Here is a 23,204-nt window from a genome sequence, read left to right as displayed (position 1 = left end):
ATAGAAACATTTCGTTTCATGCACGCAATGTTTCCATTGCATTGTATTATCTAGCACATGTTGTTGAATTAGTACGGAGCAGCAGATAAAGGGAGATTAATCGAAAGCCGTTTGCTATGTGGCTTAGACGGACAGGATACAGTGGCAGACAAGCAGGCAGGCACCTGTCCGTCTTCTGCTTCTCGGCCTCCAGCTCGCGGTAGGTGTGCTGCAGCTTGTCGGTGAGGATCTCGAGGTTCCGCGTCAGCTTGTAGTCCGCCTCGAACTGCTCGGACATGAGCACCAGGTCGCGGGTGGCGTCGTGCAGGGGCAGGTCGCTGATGAAGAGCCCGCGCCTGAAACAGACGTCTGAAGTCAACCGGCAGCTAGACGAGACTCGAAAGAATGCGTGAGGATACATTCGCCAATGTGCGGGGAGTCCCAGAAATGTTACGACAGATTTCGAGGGTTTTTAGAGGGTGTCTTAAGGAACAAAACGAGGATAGAGACCCGTATCCGGAAACGTCATCAATGACACTACACAGCGTCGAAGTTATAGGCACCGGCCCGTGCGTCTAGTCTACCCCTTTGGCAGCAAACGTGACTTTGTACGCTGAGGAACTTTAGGTGGAACGACTCGCAGTGCTGCTTGTTATTCACTGATCTAGACTGACTGCCACGATCGCCAGTGGGGGAGATAAAGTTAGATGCTACGTAGAAAGATCTTGCCTCCTATGTATCAGGTGCTCTGTTGCCCCAGTAGATGCCATTTTTGACCCGGGTTTCCACTCACAGATCATTTTCCCCCTGAACCCTCTAACACTTCCAGTGTTTTAGGTGCACAGGAGAAAAATAAACTGCGGATGTAAACCCGTGTCCGTAACAGTCATTTACCAAGGCAACAGACATCACATTCATAGGAAAAGAAATGTTCAAATTTGTGTGAATTACTAAGGGACCAAACTGCTGAGGCCATCTGTCCCACATTCAGGAGTCCTGGCTAGCTCCATCTTCTCCACTGACGATCACGGCAATCAGTCGTGATCACTTAATAACAAACAACAAGGCGAGACGTTCCACCTACGGTCAGTCAGCGTACAAAATCACGTCTGCTGCCGAAGGGGTGGCTTAATAGGAGGTTCTGGCGCCTACAACCTCGAAACTCTATAGCGTTGGTGGATGACGTTTCCGGACCCTGGTTCCTGTCCTCTATTTTTTCTGTAAGGCACCCTCTAAAACCCCTCGAAGTTTGCAGTAAAATTTCTGGGACACCCTTTAGATGGCTAAAAAAGGAAAACTAAACCATAGAGCCAGCTTCACACTAAGCACATCGTTCCCAGGTGGCAGACAATTTTTTGTTGAGTGAACTCTGTAAGACACTGGAGACCATGAGGACTGATGCAAATGTGTGACACTAGGTGCCCAAGCTCAAGCATGTTTCTCTGAGAGATATCAGTGTTTGGCTCATCCCTCTCAATAGAAATCCAAACTTCGTGAGAGACTTCACAGGTTGTATAGCTGTCATGTAACTCCGATAAAATAAGTAGTGGCACTGTCTATGTTAAAATACAGTCTCCACCATCAGCTAGCAAACAACGTTCCAAGATATATGGGTAGTTTCTTCTATTGTTCGCCTGGAACGAATGGTCACAAAAATGTTGTGAGTGCATATTCATTGCTCCTAAGCGAAGGTAGTGTCAAGTTTCTACTGAAAGAAAGTCATCGACTCACGTGCTTTCCTTAGGTTACTAGAACCGTATTTGGGAAAAGCCTGTTATAGATTACCATTCACCCTGCCAAACTAAGATTATCCATCGTTGCGTTACATCACCTCAGGTGAATATTGCGATAATCTGATATAATATCTATCCTGGGTACGCACGTTGCAAATCTCGTATCACTTTTTTAGCTGTGTTGGTTTTCCTCTTTGAAAACTCACTGCAGTCATGTGGACTCTAAAGATTACTTTTATTTCGAATCCTCAAGAAAAATTCCTTTCTTATTCTTTAGATTTTTTTTAGTGTTTTAGTTTCCAGACTCTGCTACTAATTTGTTCCTGAAAGGAACACGTTTGTTTTGAACCTGATCAGTAAATTATGTAACAACAAGATATGAAACAAGTTAGTTCCCGAGCCTATGAACATGATTTTTATTTAAATATAGTTGTTTACTGATCATTTGGAAATGTTGTTTCATGGCAGCAAAAACTCTTGGGAATAATTTAAGCTGCGTGATACGGAACAAACACATTCTGTGGAACAGGGAAGTTGACTAAAATAAACGTTTTCAGTTTTCCTGCAGATTTAGTTGTGTTGTAGTTAAGAATCTACGTCAAGATGTTCTACTGAAATATTATAGAATCCTTTTGGAGCTTTACTATGCTACTAGAAAGTAGTGTGATAAAACCTCGCAATGTTTTTCGCAGACCGGGATTCGAACATTGGAGCTACCTCCATCGTGGTTCTCAAATGGTTCAAATGGCTCTGAGTACTATTCGACTTAACTTCAGAGGTCATCAGTCGCCTAGAACTTAGAACTACTTAAACCTAACAAACCTAAGGACATCACACACATCCATGTCCGAGGCAGGATTCGAACCTGCGACCGTAGCGGTCGCTCGGTTCCAGACTGTAGCGCCTAGAACCGCACGGCCACTCCAGCCGGCTCGTGGTTCTCACTGTATGGATGTTGGCTTGAGGACAGCAAGTCGTGACTGTAAAGAGTTAGTTACAAAAAAATAACAGCGAATGAAGTGGAAAAAATTTGTGCTTTAAGAAATCTCAGATATATAAAGTCTTGTGTTACGTGGAAATGCAACGGTTAAGGTGCTGGACGTGTACACGTCAAGGGCGGGGTTAAAATACTCACTCAATAACCTTGCAGTGTTTCCCCATTGTGCTGGCGTACGCTGGTCCCAGCATACTATGCGGCATAGAGGTTGCGCAGTATCGATAGAGGCCAAAGACAAGATTCACTGGAAACGCGCCAGCGCCCTCTCAGCCGCCAGAATTGAGGATCGCCACCACGGACCGGAGGAGAAGTTTAGGCAGCCAATTTAGCCAGCTAGTTCGAGCCTGTTACGCCAGTTAGTTCGAGTCTGTACGCCGTGGGGTTCCAGCGTGTCACCGAGAAGGAGCCACAGACTTACAACAGAGACAGGCAGCACATAGTAATCTTACAGTGAACATAGCGATCTTCTACTTCAACAGCATTGAGGCTACGTGTATTATAAAGAAGAGAGCTTGTTCCGCAGCATGTGCATATCTCCGGCGGTACTCTGAAAGGATACCGCCCTTCGATTGTGCCATTCCAGCACTAATTGAAGCGTTAGGATTTCAGGTGCCAGCCAGCCAGCCAGCCAGCCAGCCAGCCAGCCGAGCAGCAGCGGTCCAGCCGAGCAGCAGCGGTCCAGCCAAGCAGAAGCAGCAGCGGCAGCATCAGCAGCGGTCCAGCCAGCAGCAGCGGTCCTGCCAGCCAGCCAGCCAGCCCTCCCTCCAGCAGCAGCAGCAGCTGCTGCGGCGTTCCTGCCAGCCGTCGCCAGCGCCAATGCCAGAAGCGTGGGACTCTGGTCCTCGTCTTCGTCCGCCTTCGTCCGCCTTCGTCCGTCTTCGTCCGTCCCCAGTTTTTTTCCTCTCCTTTTCGTCCTGTGCTGTTTTCTTTCATCCCTGTCATCATGTCAGCCCCCACCACCACTGCCACTACTACCACCACTGCTATTGTGTACACGTCGCCCTCGGCCACCACCACCACCATTACATGGTGTGCCCAGTCACCCCCCCCCTCTTTCCATCACTCCTCTTCTAACTCTCCTTTCGCCCTCACTCTTTGTCACCCCCTCCCCAGCTTCTTCCTCCCGCTCCTCTCCTTTGAGCCTTTCCCTCCACTCCCCCAGCCTGTCACTGCAGCTCCAGCTAGGGTGGTGGCCCATCGGGCCACTGCCCACGCCCAGCTCTCCCCATCGTCTTCGCCATCACCGCCTTCGCCATCACCGCCACCACCATCGCCATCGCCATCGCCGTCGCCTTCACCATCACCATCTCCGGCGCCGCCTACTGCGCCCACGCTGGGACCTGCCACTTCCCGCCACCTCCCTATCGCTCCCATCCCTCATGTCACCACCCACCCTTCTGACGCCATTAAACGCCCTAGTGGCGCCACCACCTCCTCTGCTCCCAAAAAGGCTCCTCCCCATCCTCCTTCCGCCCCCCCCAGGATGCCATGGATGTCCCCACACCTGGCCCTGCTCCCTCCACCTCCTCCACCTCCTCCTCCCCTCTTTATACAAATACCTCCGCTCCCATCCCGATCCTTCCCTTCTCAAGGCCCGGAACCTCTCCCTCCTCCTCTGCCAACACTTCCCTGGTGCTCCCATCTCACTCCTCATTCCCAGATGGGATTCAGTTCTCATCTCCTCCCCCAGCCCCACCCTCCTTACTGACATCCTCTCCCGCCTCCCCATCACCTGCAATACCTGCCCTCTCCCCCATACCACCTACTCCCAAAAGTGTAAAGCCCAACCCCCTCTGACCACTCCTGAACTCACCATCCATGTCCGTCCTCTGAACGCCCCCACCCCTCCTGGCAATTCCCTTCGTCCCCCCCTCCCCCCCACCGCTGAGGACATCATCAGGTTCCTCACCATTGTCCTGCGAAACGTCCGCCCTATCCAGCGCCCTCACACCCTCCAACAGGTCTTCCTCACTGCCCGTTCCGTCTTCCACCTAAAAATGTTTGCCACCTACTCCCACAACCAGGCCCATTTCACCTTCTCCCGTCTCGACACCCTCGTCTAAATCCCTGTCATGGCGCGTCAGCACCATATCCTGTTCAACAACATCTGTTCCCTTCCCGCCAACAAGAACCTCTTCATGTACACCCTTGCAACCCACCGTGTGGATGCCTTCCTCCTCAATGAAACCTTCCTCCAACCCCACCACACCATCCACACTTCGCCCTACCTTCTCCATCGCTCCGATAATCCCCTCCCGATTGCGCATGGCGGAGTTGCCTTAGTCTCTTCTTCCCCAGCCTTACCGTCACCAGCGCCACCATCTATGTCCGTCCTAACGCCCCTCTACCTTTCGACTTCCTCTCCCACATTGATTGTACCTTCTCCTCCTATGTGATCGCTGCCGATCTTAACATCCATAGTTGCTCCGCCACCCAGTTACGGCATTGGTTCCTCTCCACCCTCCAAGGCAACCTCGTCCCCATTCCCCAGCACACCCGCCCCGAATCCAACTCCACTCGCGATGTCATCCTCTCCTCCCCCAACCTCCTTGGCCGCATAGCGGTTGATGTGTTGGACCCCATCAGTGGCGACCATCTCCCTGTCCTCCTCACCGTTTCAGACGGTCGTCACCCCTGCCCCAAACCTCGTAATGACCCTCCCCCGAAGTACGTCCGTGATTATTTCCGTGCCAACTGGAATGCCTACCGGAATACCCTCTCTACCCAGGTCGAAGGCCACCCCTTCACCTACCACCACCCTGACGATGTTACACATGCCACCTCCTTTCTCCAGCAGAGCTTCTCTGAGACTGTGGAGGCCCACGTCCCTACTGTCGCCATCCACCCGCACTGTCCTACCTTACCCCCACAGGCCGTCCTCCTTCACTGTGAATCCCGCCGTCTCTACCGTGCCTTCCTCCACACGCGTGACCCGGACACACTACGACGCCACCGGCAACTCCAGCGACACATCCGAAACTTGCTCGCTGCTAATAAACGCCGGGACTGGCGACAGACATGCACCCATTTAAATGCTACCCTACCTATAAACTCGTCCACGTTCTGGTCAGCCTTCTGTTACCTTACCGGAACTAAACCCTCCCCCTGCTATCCTCTTCTCCGTGATGATCACCTCTTCCCCGACACCCTTAGTAAGGCCAATGGCTTTGCCTCCTACCTTTCCGATGTCTTTTCCATCCCCGATGATCCCCAGTTTGATTACTCCCTCTTCCCGGATGTCCGCGATCGAACTGACACCTCTATCCCTCCTCTTGCACCTGGTTTCCAGTACTTGGACAACATTGCACACCGTGCCTTCCTCCACACGCATGACCCAGACACACTACGACGCCACCAGCAACTCCAGCGACACATCCGCAACTTGCTCGCCGCTAAGAAACGCCGGGACTGGCGACAGACCTGCACCCGTTTAAATGCTACTCTACCTATAAACTCGTCCAAGTTCTGGTCGGCCTTCTGTTACCTTACCAGAACTAAACCCTACCCCTGCTATCCTCTTCTCCATGATGATCACCCCTTCCCTGACACCCTTAGTAAGGCCAATGACTTTGCCTCCTACCTTTCTGTTGTCTTTTCCATCCCCGACGATTCCCAGTTCGATTACTCCCTCTTCCCGGATGTCCGCGATCGAACTGACACCTCTGTCCCTTCCCTCGCACCTGGTTTCCAGTACTTGGACAACATTGCACACACGGAACTAAATGCCCCCATCACTACACGGGATCTCATTGCTACATTCCGCACAAAACGCAACACTGCTCCTGGTCACGATCGTGTCACCTACTGCCACCTTCATGAAGCTCCTGTCTCCTTCCTCTCCACCCTGGCCAGGCTCTACAACATAGTCCTGTCCACTGGCTGCTACCCCGACCTGTGGAAAACCTCCTGTATATTGATGTTCCTTAAACCCGGTAAACCGCCGTTTGCCGTCTCCTCCTACCATCCCATCAGCCTTACCTTGGTCTTCAGCAAGGTCCTGGAATCCATCCTCACCCGATGCATCCACCAGCATCTCCGACAGCACTGCCTCCTTCCCATTACCCAGTGTGGCTTTCAACTGTCCTGCTCTTCCGATGACCTTCTCCTCCACCTCACTCATCTCCTATCCAAACAGCTAAATTCCCGTCGCTCCGCAATCTTCCTCTCCCTGGACCTCGAACGTGCCTATGACCGCGTTTGGCATTCCGGTCTCCTCTTCAAGCTCCAAACCTTCGCCCTTCCCATTAACTACGTCCATCTGATCAGCTCCTTTCTCTCCCACCGTCCTTCCTACATCACCATCCATAACACAGATTCCTACACCTTTTTTCCCTCTGCGGTGTGCCCCAAGGCTCCGTCCTCTCTTTTTTTTTTTAAATAGAGGTGGAGCCCCTCCATGCCCATACTGGCATGATGGCGAACACAAAAGGTCTACTGCCATCTCTGCATAAGGGTTAGTATTCACTAAAGTGAGGTGTCGCAGGATGTGGGTACTGCGATGTTTGCGTACGTCTGGTTAGGATTAACCATTAATACGCGCTCATCTGGAGATAGATTGGTCGAAATCTGACGGAGGGTAGTGGTTTGAAGGGCAGAGGAAAAAAAGTGCCAAGGCAAGAGCCAAGGGAAAAAAACCTCTCCGTCCTCTACCCCCCTTCTGTACCTTTTGTATACAGCGGACATGCCGCCGCCGTAACCCCCCCCCCCCAATCCACCTTCTCCAGTTTGCCGATGACAGCGCCTTCCTTGCCCTCGTCCCCACCCTGCAGCATTCCCAACACCTTCTCCAATCCCATCTTGACCGGTTCACCGCTTGGTGCAACCAGTGGTTGCTCAAGGTCAATCCCTTCAAAACCCAGGCGATCATTGTAGGCAAAACCACCCCTTCCTTCCGCCTCCTTGATTTCTATCTCACCATCTATGGCCGTCCTATCGCCTTCACCCCCACCCTTAAGTACTTTAGCATCACCCTCGACTGTCGCCTCTCCTGGACCCCCCATCTCCGGACAATCCAAGCCAAGGCACACTCCCGACTCCGTCTCTTCAGGCTCCTTTCCGGCCGTACGTGGGGTCTGGACCCCTCCACCATCCTCCACACCTATAAATCCCTCATCCGCCCTATCCTCTGTTACGCCCATCCTGCCTGGATCTCACGCCCCCCTACCTTTTACACATCCCTTCAGATTCTTGAACGCCATGCTTTCCACCTCGCCTATAGCATCCGTATCCCCTCCCCCACGCGGATCCTGTATGACCTCATTCCATTCCCCCACCTCCTCCTTTTCCTTGAACAGATACGGATCCTGTATACCTCCCGAAATCTCGATCCTCCTCACCCACTTGTCTCCCCCATCCTCTCCCACCCCGCCTGCTGCGGCGCCTGTATTCCCATGTCCCACCCGGTCTCCATCTCTTCACCCTCCTCACCCTCTCCTAAGGTGGCTTCCGCCAGCTCCCCATCCCTGATGATGCCCTCCTCCCCTCCATCTACCCCTCCTACCAACTTAGATCTTCCCTCCCTCTTCCTGTGTTTGTTCCTTGGGCACCCTCCCTCCCTCCTCCATTTCTCCCCACTCCTCCCCCCCGGCTTTCCCTCCCCTATCCCTCTACTCCTCCTCTCATCTCCTCAGCCATTGGAATCTTTGTTCTCCCCTCTCCACCCCCCCTTACCATTCTTCCCCTCTTGGCAGGTCCCCGGACTCGCACGCTCTACGTGGACTTTCGCGCGCCGGAGATCATCTCCATCAGTGTCTCGTGTGTGCCGTCGTGATTAGTGTCCAGTGTTCACCGTCGTACTCCATCGTTCACCTGTGCCATCGCCATCGTCAGTGTTTGTGCGTCGTGTCAACAGTTTGCAGTATGGATTATCGTCGAGGGTGAACGGCTCCGTGTTTGTCTTTATGTGTCTACTGTTTTATTGCCCACCGTTCTGTAACTTATGTGTATTCTTTCTTTTTTTTCTCATTGGTTCTTCTATGGCTGAAGGGCAGCGTAGAATGCTGCTGACAGCCTGCCTGTTGTACAGGTTTTAAAATAACAATAAAGAAAAAAAACCAGAGCATGTGAAAGCTTAAGTATCTCTTTCTCTATGAATAAAGAACCCAAATATAAATTGCGTGCACTTTGTGTTATACAACGAGGATAGCAGCTACCAGCCAACATCCTCTCCTTGCTTCCCATGGTACAGCTCTACAGAGATACCAAGACGACATAAAAGGGGCTAAAGAGAATACAACACACATACATTTGCTATGTCATTTCATGTGAATAGGAGGATGTTTAACTGACAATGCACCACTAAAATTCATTCATTTATGTTATAAATAATGTCTAACCCCTTGATGAACGTCGTACTGTTATGGTTCTGCATCACACACTGACGGAAAAAAACGTAACACCAATAAATAATAGATGACATACGTAAGTGATTACCATTCCAGGATCACAGGTTTATGTAAGCGAGAGCTAAGCCACTGAAGTTGTGAAATGCATGTAATCGCCAGAAAGTTGAATGCAAGTATGCAAACGTACATGCATTTTGTTGTACAGATGCCAGATGTAAATTTGTGGGCTGGTGTTCCACGCCTGTTGCACTTGGTCTGTCAGTACAAGGACGGTTAATGCTGGTTGTGGATGACGCTGGAGTTCTTGTCCGGTGATGCCCCATATGTGCTCGACTGGTGGCTAATCCGGTGATCGAGCAGGCCAAGGCAACATGTCGACACTCTGTACAGCATGTTGGGTTACAACAGCTGCATAAGCGCAAGCGTTATCCTGTTGGAAAACACCGCGTGGAATGCTGTTCGTGAAGGCAGCACAACAGGTCAAATCACCAGACTACATACAAATTTGCAGTCAAGGTGTGTGAGACAGCCACCAGAGTACTCCTGCTGACATACGAAATCGCACCCCAGACCATTACTCTAGGTGGAAATCCAGTGTTTCTAGCATACGGACGGTTTAGTTCGAAGCCAGTTCAACTGTTGATAATGGCATCTTTGTCGCCTTAAAGGTTTTCTTGACTAACATCAACTCATCACGTCCAATATCACGATCGTTACGACATGTGTTTAGAGCAAACCTGACTTGTATTCTCGTGATGACGCTACAAGAACCACTCTTATGCGACTGACGCGAATTTTGATAGACATCTCTGAGATGTATAAACACGCCTACCAATATTCGTTTGTGATGCACAACTCCTTGGTGTTACGATTTTTTCCCGTCAGTGCATTAATATCTGCTCGGTTACTTCAAGTTGGTAGAGGTGAGGAGGTCTTCAAACAACGAAGATATTTGTAAGGGAAAATATTAGGGTAGGAAAAAAACTTCTCAGATATGACGACGATAGCAACTAACTTTCGTTTGTGCTACGACCATGCAAAATCCACAATAATGCAAATCAAGTGTCGACTAGAACGGCAACGTAATTTGCTTTATAAGGCTTTTAAAAGTACAATGATCACGGCCCAGGGCCCACCTTATTATTGAATACCAAATGATGGCTTTTAGGCCATATGACGCTGTAAGAACAGTATGTCAGTGAAACAGAGACGAATGGGACATCATTCTGTCAACGATAAAGGCTGCAAAAGGGGGAAACTGGGTGTCGTAAAAGCTGTTTTCAAAACGTCGACTGTTATATCCCGGTGCCTGGGGACGAGAATCTCGGAAACGGCGAAGCTGCTTTGGTTGTATGCGTGCTACTATCGTCATTCAAGCGAATGGGTTGTCGAAACGTGAACCTTGCCACGAATGCAGGGATGGGCGGAGTATTACCCCATCATTACAAAAAGTTTCGAGACTGGATTAGTAAAAGAAAGAGAAGAGTTAAGATTGTGGAATTAAATCTTCAGGTGTTCAAGACAGTCCTCCCACACACGGTCCCTTGTTGAGTACAACGTATAGACCATTCCTACATGAGAAACTGTCATGAAGAGACTTATTTGCGACCTTGTTCAACTCGTGTGTCACACTGGCTTGAAAGTTTGTTAGATAGTCAAACCGTTGATCTTTCTTGTGAATTTCTGCACTTTTTCGTCTAGTGATAGGTTCATGTCGATAACATTAAGCCTCCTATCCGTGATAACTTTTCCAGAAGAAATAATTGTCCACAATTTTCGTTTCATTCAAGTAGTGGCAAGCTTCAAAGCATGTTGTTTTTGTTTGGGAGTCGAGGTGTGTGGGCAAAACTATGTACACTCTTTGCTCTTCTTCAAAACATCGTGGAGAATGTCTTGAACACTTGATCTGGACACATTACTCCTCTGCGATGTGTGACACATCGCCCGCATCTCGTGGTCGTGCGGTAGCGTTCTCGCTTCCCACGCCCGGGTTCCCGGGTTCGATTCCCGGCGGGGTCAGGGATTTTCTCTGCCTCGTGATGGCTGGGTGTTGTGTGCTGTCCTTAGGTTAGTTAGGTTTAAGTAGTTCTAAGTTCTAGGGGACTGATGACCATAGATGTTAAGTCCCATAGTGCTCAGAACCATTTGAACCATTTTTTTGTGTGACACAACAACGTTGACACGCCACGGATGCACGTTCACAGCTTAAAACTGCCAGCTCACAATTGTTAGATAGAATGCATATGTGTTGTTTATACTCGTTGATTTAAGCTACCGCTGTAGTTAGTATGCTGATGACACTTATATGCCAAGAACTTTTTGGATAAATGGTGTACGCTGTATGGGACATTTGCCTGGACTTCACCGTGACCTATGGAAGTATCAAAGGCACTGTGGCAAATGGGAACTACATAAATATTATTGCGGATCACCTGTATCCCTTTGTGCTTGATGTCCTCCCCGACGGCAATGACATCTTCCATCCGTATAACTGTCGATGACAGAAGATTAGAATTGTGCTAATATCGTCAGCTCGTGTTGGTGTCTTGGTCACCAAATTTGCCTGATCTGGGCCCAATGGAACACACTTTACGGGACCTACGTGACATTTGATTATACATCTGGTGCCACATACCTCCGGAAATCTTGTAAGGACTGCATGAAATGCAGAATCGCTGCTCTATTGCGTTCAGAAAGTGGACCGCAGGTAACTAAGCAGGCGGCCATAGTTTCTTGACTCATCAGCGTAGCTGTGTTGTGTTTGCTTCACCAAATGGGTAAACTGGAATTCCGAGCAGCTATAAGATATTTTTATTTTACGACGTTTATCCGGCAACGGAAATGTATCTAATGTTGCTGAACTGTTTTAAAGAGAGCGCACCTTCATTTTCAACAGTTGTTAATGCGTGGCCTAATTCAATGACGGCGTTTCGTCTGATGAACATCTCAGAATTGTAATCATGGATGAAAATACAGAGACATTGTGCACAATTTTGTGCCACAGCCCTTTCAAATTATAGAGGGTATTCTCGTGAACTGCGTAGATGTGAAAGTAAAGATTTACGACAAGTCGTTGGCAGGAACGTAGTGGAGAGCTACCGTTGCTTTTACAAGTGACATGAGATCATACCAGTACGAATTCACGAATCGCGTTAAAGAACAATAACGAAAACACTCACAATCAGTCTTTCAAATCAAACTCCAGACGTACACCATCCGTCCAAAAACATCCGACATTGATTTTATTCCTGGCATACAAGCGACGTCAGCGCAGTAACGACGGTGGCAGCTATAAGACGAGGCGTTCAATAAGTAGTGAAACACTTTTTCTCGGACAATTTCGGTTTAAGAAAATGGGGAAACCGTTGTGGGGCTTCGTGGAATACTCCCGTTTCAGCCCCTATAGTTTCATGAAGCTCCGATAGGTTGGGGTCATAATCACAATCAACTCCTTTCATGAATTAGATATGACATCACCTGTTCCGTTGTCTATTTACAACCCACTTCATACGAAGTCTACCCAATTCTCTTTTTCCAGTCGGCCGATAATTCATTATCACTTTTAGCATGATACTTTCATTTCAGTCCATTCTCTTCTATCTTGTCATTAACTGAAAAGTTTTTTTAAATGTGGTCTTATTCTTTCATTCTTTATTTTATCCACTTTGTTATAACCTCTTACATACCTTATGAGCTTCATCTCTGCGGCTTGTACACGAGATTTCCTTTTTTATTGTTACTGTCAATGATTCGAAACCATTTACGAGAGTAGGTACAACCATAACGTTACAGAATTTCATTTGTGTTTCTTTTCTCGTTTTTCTTCCCGAAGTTCTTCCAACTGTTCCGCAGATTGCTTGATATTTATTAACCTTCTTCTCAGTGTCTTTGTCATAGTTAAAACTAATATGACATTCTAGAGAACTGAAGTGGGGTACTTGTTCCTATTTTGTTTTCATTTGTTATTTTAGATCTGACTGGATTCTTTACTTTGAAAGCCGTTATCTTTGTCTTATTTGCAGATTAGTTAAGCTGCAATATGTTCCGTTTAACCTCAGTCTGTACACTGCTCCTTGTAAACTATTTTCTGTTTCCTGTATAAGGGTGATAAACTGCAACCTAGGTTTACTAAACCATCGTATGACATTTTCGAAACGGAACTTACCCCTATTTTTCTATTTATATGGTATTAATAAAATGCGTAGGGAAATTTTATTTCCATTACTTTTCACAAAAGTGGTCTTTTTTCTTATCTAACGCTTCCTTAAAATCAATAAATGTTAAATGCGTTTCTAAGCTAAATTACCGATGTTTTCAATAATGTGTTTTATTACAAAAGTATCATTATATGCCGGCCGGAGTGGCCGAGCGGTTCTAGGCGCTACAGTCTGGAACCGCGCGATTGCTACGGTCGCAGGTTCCAATCCTGCCTCGGTCGTGGATGTGTGTGATGTCCTTAGGTTAGTTAGATTTAAGTAGTTCTAAGTTCTAGGGGACTGATGACCTCAGACGTTAAGTCCCATAGTGCTCAGAGCCGTTTGCACCATTGATAATTACATGAACGTCCCTTTCTGAAACCTGACTGTTCTTCTAGGATTATTGCATCAGTGAAAGTTTGTAGCCTTTGATTAAGAATTTTCCCATAAATTTTATAGCCTGCGTTTAGTAAACTTATATGTCTGTAATTTCCAGTACCTTTCCTATTGCCTTTTTTTTTACATATAGAAATTACTGTGTGTTCCATTCTTGAAGTACAGAACAGTTCTTCCAAAACGTATTTAAGAAATCGAGGAAGAAAAATTCTAAAATGGCTTTTATATATCTGATTAGTTCAGCAGTAATGATATATAGGCCAGTAGCTTTTCTATTTTTTGTTACATTTAGGGCTTCTTTTAATTCTTTTAGGTCTATTTAATCTATAGAGTTATTATCAGCTTTTATAGAAAAACTTTCTTCACCGTCTTCATCATACCACAAATATCTGTACAGGTGTGTCCTTTGATTTTCGGTTATTACGTTAATGGTTGCAGTATCTTTCTCCGTTTTATTCATATGCTTCGTAAGTTTAAACGCTATATTCTGTTGGGGTGTTATACGTATCTTCAAAATGACTTGTATAACGTAGATTCGTTCCAAGTAGAAAGCTATCACTGTGTTCCTTTTGGTGGAAACCCAGAGCACAGAAGATATTCACAGATGTTTGCAGATTGTCTAAGGAGATATGGCAGTGAACAAAAGCATGGTGAGTCGTTGGGTGGGACGTCTATCGTCATCGCAACAATGTCGCACAAATCTGTCCGATCTCCTGCGTGCCTGCTAGCCGCACACATCCTCAGAAAATTGAAGATAAAACGTTAGATTGCTCGTAGCCACAAAAATGCAAACAAACTTTTCCTCCTCGATGGCATCACACAAGTCTGCGCACCAGAGAGGAGCTCGCAAAACTTATTGGATAGTTCTTCCTCATCCACCATAAAGCCCAGATCTCGCACCTCGCGACTTCCATCCGTTTGGCCCAATGAAGGTTGCACTCGTCAGTAGCAGTACGTGGATGACAGTGAGGTTGTTAGTGCAGAAATACGTTGGCTCCGACGTCGACCAGTAGAGTGACACCATTCTGGCATACAGGCGCTCCCAGTAAGGTGGCGTAAGGCCGTCGCATTGAACAGAGATTATGTTGAAAAATAGGTTTTTGTAGCCAAAAAAGTGGGGAATAATATGATGTACTTGGGTCCTTAATAAAACCAACCTGCTTTCAGAAAGAACTCTCTTGCACTACTTGTTGAAGGCCCCTAGTACCAACGACTAAAAATAACAGAAGTGCTTTCCACCAGTCAATTGTCAGCTGACAATGTTAAGTAGCGGACATGTGGTCATAGTATATCAACGTTGTTGTGTCACAAAGAGCAATCGAGCAACGAACATGACGCCTCTAAATCAAGTGTTCAAGGCTTTCTCTAGAAAAGTTTGAAGAAGAGAAAAGTGTGTGCGAAGTTTGTCCCACATACGTTAAGTCCTGAACAAAAAGAGGCGTAAACGTCTGCTGCGACGTGAGTGCAATCACAAAAGCGGACAATTCAATTTCTAAAAAAAAAAAAATCATCATGGGGTGACGAGACTGCACGTTATCAGTAAGAACCTACCACAAAACAACAAAGAGAAGAACAGATCTCTGATGATTCCCCAAGAAGGTGTGCATGCGACTCGCGATTTGAACGTCATTATAAAAATGGACTATCCGGTCAATTTAACGTGGTTGTAGAAACGTCGCGTGCGCTGTACTCAAGTGGGGCAAAAATATATAGAACCGATTAAGCAGTTGGAGAACTATCTTAACTTTTACCTAATTTTTTATGAAGCCAGATCGAAACTTTTTGTACTAACGGGATAGAAAGCGAGGTATAGTTGAGTATTGATATCAGTGTGATGATCCAGTTTCCGGGCAGTGTATTTACTTCCCTTAGGACAAGAGTCGATTAAAAATGTATACAATAACGGAAGCCGTAAGCATATCCTGAGAACCATTGCAGGAGTAGTTCAGGCCGGCCGCGGTGACCGTGCGGTTCTAGGCGCTGCAGTCCGGAACCGCGGGACTGCTACGGTCGCAGATTCGAATCCTGCCTCGGGCATGGATGTGTGTGATGTCCTTAGGTTACTTAAGTTTAAGTAGTTCTAATGTCTAGGGGACTGATGACCTAAGATGTTAAGTCCCATAGTGCTCAGAGCCATTTGAACCATTTTGAGTAGTTCAGATAAAGCATAAACTACGAGGAAGCTTTCTTCAAGATTCCGTGTTTGTTGAACCTAGGCGACAAGGAAATTCGAAAGCGAAGTTTTTGGGACAGGTTTAAAGATTTATAACTGTGAGTGAAAAGTGGGTCCGTTCGTCTCAGAAGAATCAGCAATGAAAGTGATATTAGAAGCTTGTGGCCCAGTAAAACAGGATGAGAGAAACGTAAATTTAATTTTGAGAATAATATTTTACGGAACGCTAATTGAAGTTTTCTAACCGCCTGTCTTGAAAAGAATAAAACATAATTGGCGTTTACGAAACAGGAATTCTGTACAGACTGGACGAAAAAATACAACAGAAGGGACACAGGAAGCATAAGGGAAAAAAGTCTTTCACCCAAGGTGACGCACATGCTCACGAAAGTGTATTTACGAGATTGAAGTAAAACCCGAGTGCGTGGAAAAACTAGCGCAGTTTTGACCTGCCACTGCCGTAATTACATATTTACTCTTCTTTCACTGATTACAAAATATTAACTTGTGAAAAAGCTGAAAAGTGACAAATAAACAATACAAATTTCCCTTATATTAGAGAACTCAACCCTGATCTCTTGGAGCCATCGGAATCTTAAAAGCAGTAACGAATCTGCCGATGTTTTTTTATTGTCTTTTGACTTCGTTATGAATGCTCAGTGACTACAGTCTGAGACATATAAGACGGCTTGGCACACATAAGTAGGCTTCTCTTCCTTCTGTAAAACCTGCTCCGACTTATAGCAACATCCACAAGGAAGAAGTTATACAAAAGTTTTTATCCCTACCTTGAATGATCTGTAAGAACTATAAATCAATGACGTTGCCTACTTAAAAACTAAAAATGAAATGGGTGTATTTGCATACTTAATAATTAAAAACTCGCTGACATAAAAATTTTCGTATAGATCTTTTCATCAGTGAAATATACTAAGTATGTACACATTTATATCTCTCAAGAATGACATTACCTTATTAAATCATCCAGATTCATTACACTCGGATAACATAAGAAAATAACCAGATCTGTTTCTGGGATGTACACCATCTGCCCCTGAAAAGAAGAAAAGGAAAGAATGTTAGTCGTTTATCAGATGAAAATTTTGACTGCACCTTTGCTTTGATTCTTTCTTAGAATTGTGCGTTAATCCTTATCCATAACCATTCATAAATGCAGATACATGACACTACACTGCACATACCTTCAAAACTGCAGTTTATCTACCAGTGTTCCTTTCATATGAATTCTAAACAACTGTATCAAACCGGTATTTCGACATTTGTCCAACGTTGATGGAATATGGGTTTGACTCTACTTTTCCATTATAGTTGTAGTGGGTCTATATGAGGGCAGTGCAGTAAAAATGTTTTTAGCCAAAGCAGGAAAGGCACGCAATAACCGATACGATTGTTCCGGACATCAGTGTGTCAGTCAACATGCATGTGGATCTACATCAAGCAAACAATTCGCTTTGTGCTGAATTTAAATAGTTTTTTTGTTTTCTATCGTTCAGATAATGATGTTGGGATGGCTCTCTCAATGATGAAGCTCAAGGAGATTTACGGTGCCGATAATGAGACTATATTATCCATCAGGCATTACGCTGTTGACTGGAACAGGGTAACGATAGACTCTAGATTTTACAAAATACAGGACTCCTTCACTAGGAAAAGAAAAACGTAAAACTTAACTATTAAATTATAGAACGAAGTGGCAAGTTTCTGCATTTAGGGACAGGGATGTGCAGAAAATAAATAAATAAATAAAAGAAACAGAGAAAATAACCAGAAGTGCCTTTGTTAAACTTAGAACTGTTTTCTAAAGTATGCTTCCGATAACAAGTTTGTTTGCGTTGCTAGTTTCCGCAGCAAGCACAGAAATACTTGTTTTGTAAATAAAACTGCCTTTTCCTGCTGCCACTTAATTTATATTTCCCAAACGTGTTTCGCCTTTTTCTTGCTCTAAGGCATCATCATTGCGATCTATGAAGATACAGTTTTGTCGTTTTTAGGTTATCAAATAGTTCAAGTCGCGATTTTTTACGTAAAAAAGTAATTGCTTACTGGTCTTGAGGTCGCATTACCACTTTATTAGCGGTTATAAAGTGGTTCTGCAACTCCAGACCAGATGAGTAAGTAATTACTTTCTTACGTAAAAAATCGTGGCGTGAACTGCTTGATAATCTAAAAATAATAAAACTGTGTCGTTATAGGTATCACTGATCATGCCTTAGAGCAACAAAAAGGCGAAAAGCGTCTGGGAAATATAAATTAAGTGGGAGCAGGAAATGGCGGTTTATTTACAAAACAAGTATTCTTCCGATGTATACAGAAAGGAAAGTTTACTGTACTACCAGTTTTAATGTAAGGCAGTGAGACAAGTACTTCTGGGACCGAAGACTTTAGCAGTTTAGTCCTTTAGGAATTTACACGTGTACTTCTAATGATAAAACTTCTAAGGGGAGTGTTTGAAAAATATACATATACAGGGTGTCCAAGAAATGTTGCGACGGACTTCTAAAGGTTGTAGAGGTTGTCTTGAAGAAAAATTCGAGCATTGGAACCGTCTCCGAAAATTTCAACCAACGACGCTACAGAGCACTGAAGTTATAGGCGCCAGCGCGTGTTATTAGGCCAGCAAATGTGACTATATACGCTGGCTGGCCATAGGCGGAAAATCTCTCCCAATGTTGTTTGTTATTCAGTGATCACGACTGATTGCGGCGATCGCCAGTGGAGCTGACTGAGCTAGCTGCTGTGTGTACCGTTCTTGTCTGCTTTGAATGCGATGCTCTGTTGCCTTCGTGGATGACGGCTGTGGACACAGGCTACCATCGGCGGTTTATTTTTCTCCTGTATAGTCTAAAATATTGGAAGTTTTAGAGAGTTCAATGAGGAAAATTAACATTGAATGGAAACCCATATCGAACAGGGTCATCCACTGATACAACAGAGCATCGCATTCATAGGAGGCAAGGCTTACGTGCGCAGCAACTAGCTCCATCTGTTCCACTGGTGATCATGGCAATCAGTCGCGATCACTGAATAACAGACAACATTGCGAGACGTTCTCAGTTCGGTCCGTCAATGTAGAGTCACGTTTTCTTCCAAAGGGGTGGCCTATCGGCGACTATCACTTCGACGCTCTGTAGCGTCTTTGGATGACGTTTCCGGACAAGAGTTCCTGTTCCTCATTTGTTCCTCATGTTACCTTCTACAACCCCCCGAAGTTGGTTGCAACATTCATTGGACACACAGCCTCCGCAACTGTAAAGGGAAGTGAAGGCTGGAAACCAAATAACAGGTGAGTGTTTCACAGAAAATTATATTCGTATAAAGTTATCGAGGAGCGTTTACGTGTTACTGGGTTTGTGTTGAATCTCTGAATCTACAAAATGTCTGAATCTATTCCACTGAATAGGTCTAATGACCGTCTGCACACAATAGCTCACTATAATATTAACACAGAAGCTCAATGGAACTTGCTAACACTTTGAATGATCTAACAGGCATTATTTTCCCTTCTAAAAAATTGATCGCATCGTTGGAACATGTTAAACATAACGGAAGGGATCAAGTTTGGGTTTACATGTCGCACCGCTAAAAGATGGAGGGTGGGTAATTACAGAGAATAGTAGTTTATTTGTTCTTAAGACATGTTGCTATGAATCTTTACGAAGTGTAGACGGAAACGCCTTCAACACATGAGCACAGTACTGATAAGAATAATAATACTATCTAAATTAAATTGGCCTTTAATATAGTTAATGATAGAAAGTCGTGGACAAGGGAGTGCTATTACAGACTACAGGCATGGTTTGTGTGGGTACGGAGGATAGTATTAAAAGAGGGAGAGGGAGAGAGAGAGGGAGAGAAGAGAAAAAGTGCTGAAAGTCTACAAACATAAATGAGGAGGAACTCTCATAAAATATTAAGTAGGAGAAGAGTGTAAAGTAACTAAATTCCATCGTTGAAGGCGATAGCCTTTTCATTCAATCAGCTCCCACAGACAATGGACCATGATCAGTGGTAATGACTGACAACTTAAAACTAAGCGAATATAGAGAGGAAGGTATCTGAAAGCTACGTGAATAATTGCAGTTTTATTTTAGGAATAAAACAATTCATGATACGCTGAATTAATAGATCTATAACCCAGATGGTTACTCCTCACCACAGACGAAGCTTCGACACTAAATTTCTAAGAAATACAACCAAGAAATATAATCGCATAAAATCTTATGAATTACACTTCTGACCGAAATAAAATGGAACTGACTACAGGTTGAAATGAATCAAATCGTTATCAAATTCCAAGTTGCACCATCCAGCTCAGAAGAATTAGTCATACACTAACGCGTCTCTAAAGTTAATTAACTGAACGATCACAAACTTCGGTGGGTAGCGTTTGCCCTAGAAAGTGGTGGGGATAGAACCGTTGGACGCTGCCAACCGAAGGGCAGTGTCGCATCAGGGAAACGGTAGATCTCTGGCTTTCCCTGTGTTCATTGCTAATGCCGTACTATCAGAATACTCTTAGGTTGGTATTACTAAGGAACAAATGTGTTAACTCTCCGATACCTCTCGGAGCTTTGAAAATAGACTCATTCATCCAGCCAGACATTCGGAAGAGACACTCAGAAAGGAATTCGGAGAAAAAAGGTACCGTTACGTAAAAAATAAACACATTTCCGGCTCCTTCTTTCTCTGTAAGCTCGTTACAGCAGTAGTAGTTTGTGATTCAGTGTCACTAACAACACATTCGGAAATATTATCAATCTTATGTACCAGGACTGACATTACCGTGTCAAATTCTGTAAAAATTGTAGGTTGGAGGGAATTAGAAAGTACCAGCAGAGGCAAAGAAATAAAGAAACGGATCAGAAAACAGACCAGAGTGGATAAAGTAATTACAATCGTAGTGAAAATGAAGTTGAAGGGCACGGGCCCTATGCCAATGAGACTGCGTGTTAGACAGACCACTTGAAGTACTTTTTTGTATTCGGAGATACCTGATGATACCAACTATTAGATGGTAGGTAGCTGGTATAAGAAAAGACGCTGTGGTGTCGTGGATATGTATAGCTGAAGTCCGTAATGCGTCTTATCGAGCCGTGTACTTTAAATGGTTGTTGAAGAGAAAGACGAAGATGAAGGCGAGGAAGTAGGTGAAAGAGAAGCATATGAAGAAAATGAAGATAGTGATGGTGATGACTATTAAGATGATGAAAACGATGTTATGATGAAGCGCTCTTCTTGTATCCTATCTCCAGTTTGTTAACTGAACAATCAGTACATCGAGATTCACCAAGTCAACCACAGATATACTGCTAAAAATCATTACTTTCCAACTTAGGAACATAGAAGATCAAAAGATAAGGTATTCTTCGAGAAAATCATTTTAATCAAACTGCTAGAGACATTGGAAGGTTATGTGCACCACCAAAAAAACCGGATAACAGTTGGAATGTATTTTGCGAGAATATCGTCAATAGCAAGGAAATAAAAGGAACTGCAGTGCTCTCTTATGAGTGTATACATATCCTAAATCAGTGTTATTATTGGATGTACTATCTTTTAGTGGTGCAGTCGAATAGTGTATAAGTTGCAGCATTTTCAGCTGATCAGCTGTAGATGTGCTTTCACCTTAATAAGAAGACAGCAGCTTATTTACATAAACGAATGACGTGGAATACAGCCCTGTGTTGTTCTCCTGAAGAGTTACCCTGAAATTATTTTTTTTTTAATACAACGTTTTTCTTGTTCTTTTGTCTTTGTCCCACCTCGGCGCACGGTCTGGTTGGTTACGAACGGATTTGGTATGCTTCATTCTGGAAACATCCCCCAGGCTGTGGCAAAGCTATGTCTCATCAATATCCTTTCTTCCAGGAGTGCTAGTTCTGCAAGCTTCGCAGGAGAGCTTCTGTAAAGTTTGGAAGGTAGGCGATGAGGTACTGGCGGAAGTAAAGCTGTGAGGACAGGGAGTGAGTCGTGCTTGGGTAGCTCAGATGGTAGAGCACTTACTCACGAAGGGCGAAGGTCTCGGCACACAGGTTTAATCTGCCAGGAATTTTCGGATTAGGCTCGGTTAATTTAAAGGGTGGACGGAGTATAGCCTTCCTGTCGCCAGCTCGGTACCTCCCCCCGTCTCAGGACAGAATATGTACACTCCTGGAAATTGAAATAAGAACACCGTGAATTCATTGTCCCAGGAAGGGGAAACTTTATTGACACATTCCTGGGGTCAGATACATCACATGATCACACTGACAGAACCACAGGCACATAGACACAGGCAACAGAGCATGCACAATGTCGGCACTAGTACAGTGTATATCCACCTTTCTCCCATGGAGACGATCGTAGAGATGCTGGATGTAGTCCTGTGGAACGGCTTGCCATGCCATTTCCACCTGGCGCCTCAGTTGGACCAGCGTTCGTGTTGGACGTGCAGACCGTGTGAGACGACGCTTCATCCAGTCCCAAACATGCTCAATGAGGGACAGATCCGGAGATCTTGCTGGCCAGGGTAGTTGACTTACACCTTCTAGAGCACGTTGGGTGGCACGGGACACATGCGGACGTGCATTGTCTTGTTGGAACAGCAAGTTCCCTTGCCGGTCTAGGAATGGTAGAACGATGGGTTCGATGACGGTTTGGATGTACCGTGCACTATTCAATGTCCCCTCGACGATCACCAGTGGTGTACGGCCAGTGTAGGAGATCGCTTCCCACACCATGATGCCGGGTGTTGGCCCTGTGTGCCTCGGTCGTATGCAGTCCTGATTGTGGCGCTCACCTGCACGGCGCCAAACACGCATACGACCATCATTGGCACCAAGGCAGAAGCGACTCTCATCGCTGAGGACGACACGTCTCCATTCGTCCCTCCATTCACGCCTGTCGCGACACCACTGGAGGCGGGCTGCACGATGTTGGGGCGTGAGCGGAAGACGGCCTAACGGTGTGCGGGACCGTAGCCCAGCTTCATGGAGACGGTTGCGAATGGTCCTCGCCGATACCCCAGGAGCAACAGTGTCCCTAATTTGCTGGGAAGTGGCGGTGCGGTCCCCTACGGCACTGCGTAGGATCCTACGGTCTTGGCGTGCATCCGTGCGTCGCTGCGGTCCGGTCCCAGGTCGACGGGCACGTGCACCTTCCGCCGACCACTGGCGACAACATCGATGTACTGTGGAGACCTCATGCCCCACGTGTTGAGCAATTCGGCGGTACGTCCACCCGGCCTCCCGCATGCCCACTATACGCCCTCGCTCAAAGTCCGTCAACTGCACATACGGTTCACGTCCACGCTGTCGCGGCATGCTACCAGTGTTAAAGACTGCGATGGAGCTCCGTATGCCACGGCAAACTGGCTGACACTGACGG

At 45.8% G+C, this 23,204-nt stretch overlaps 1 protein-coding gene across 1 annotated transcript in view; it reads right to left on the bottom strand.

The window, feature by feature from the left end:
- LOC126095135 (guanylate cyclase soluble subunit beta-1) overlaps positions 1-23,204 on the bottom strand; it is a 237,714-nt gene that overhangs the window by 107,569 nt on the left and 106,941 nt on the right. The window contains exons 9-10 of the mRNA XM_049909854.1: positions 16,790-16,872; positions 165-335 (exon numbers count right to left, since the gene is read on the bottom strand). Of these exons, the coding sequence (XP_049765811.1) occupies positions 165-335; positions 16,790-16,872 (254 nt within the window). The remainder of the gene's footprint in view (positions 1-164; positions 336-16,789; positions 16,873-23,204) is intronic.

Source organism: Schistocerca cancellata, chromosome 8 (assembly GCF_023864275.1).
Source record: "Schistocerca cancellata isolate TAMUIC-IGC-003103 chromosome 8, iqSchCanc2.1, whole genome shotgun sequence".
NCBI lineage: Eukaryota > Metazoa > Arthropoda > Insecta > Orthoptera > Acrididae > Schistocerca > Schistocerca cancellata.
The sequence above is the reverse complement of the archived record's forward strand: the minus strand, read 5'-3'. Positions and strand labels throughout refer to the sequence as shown.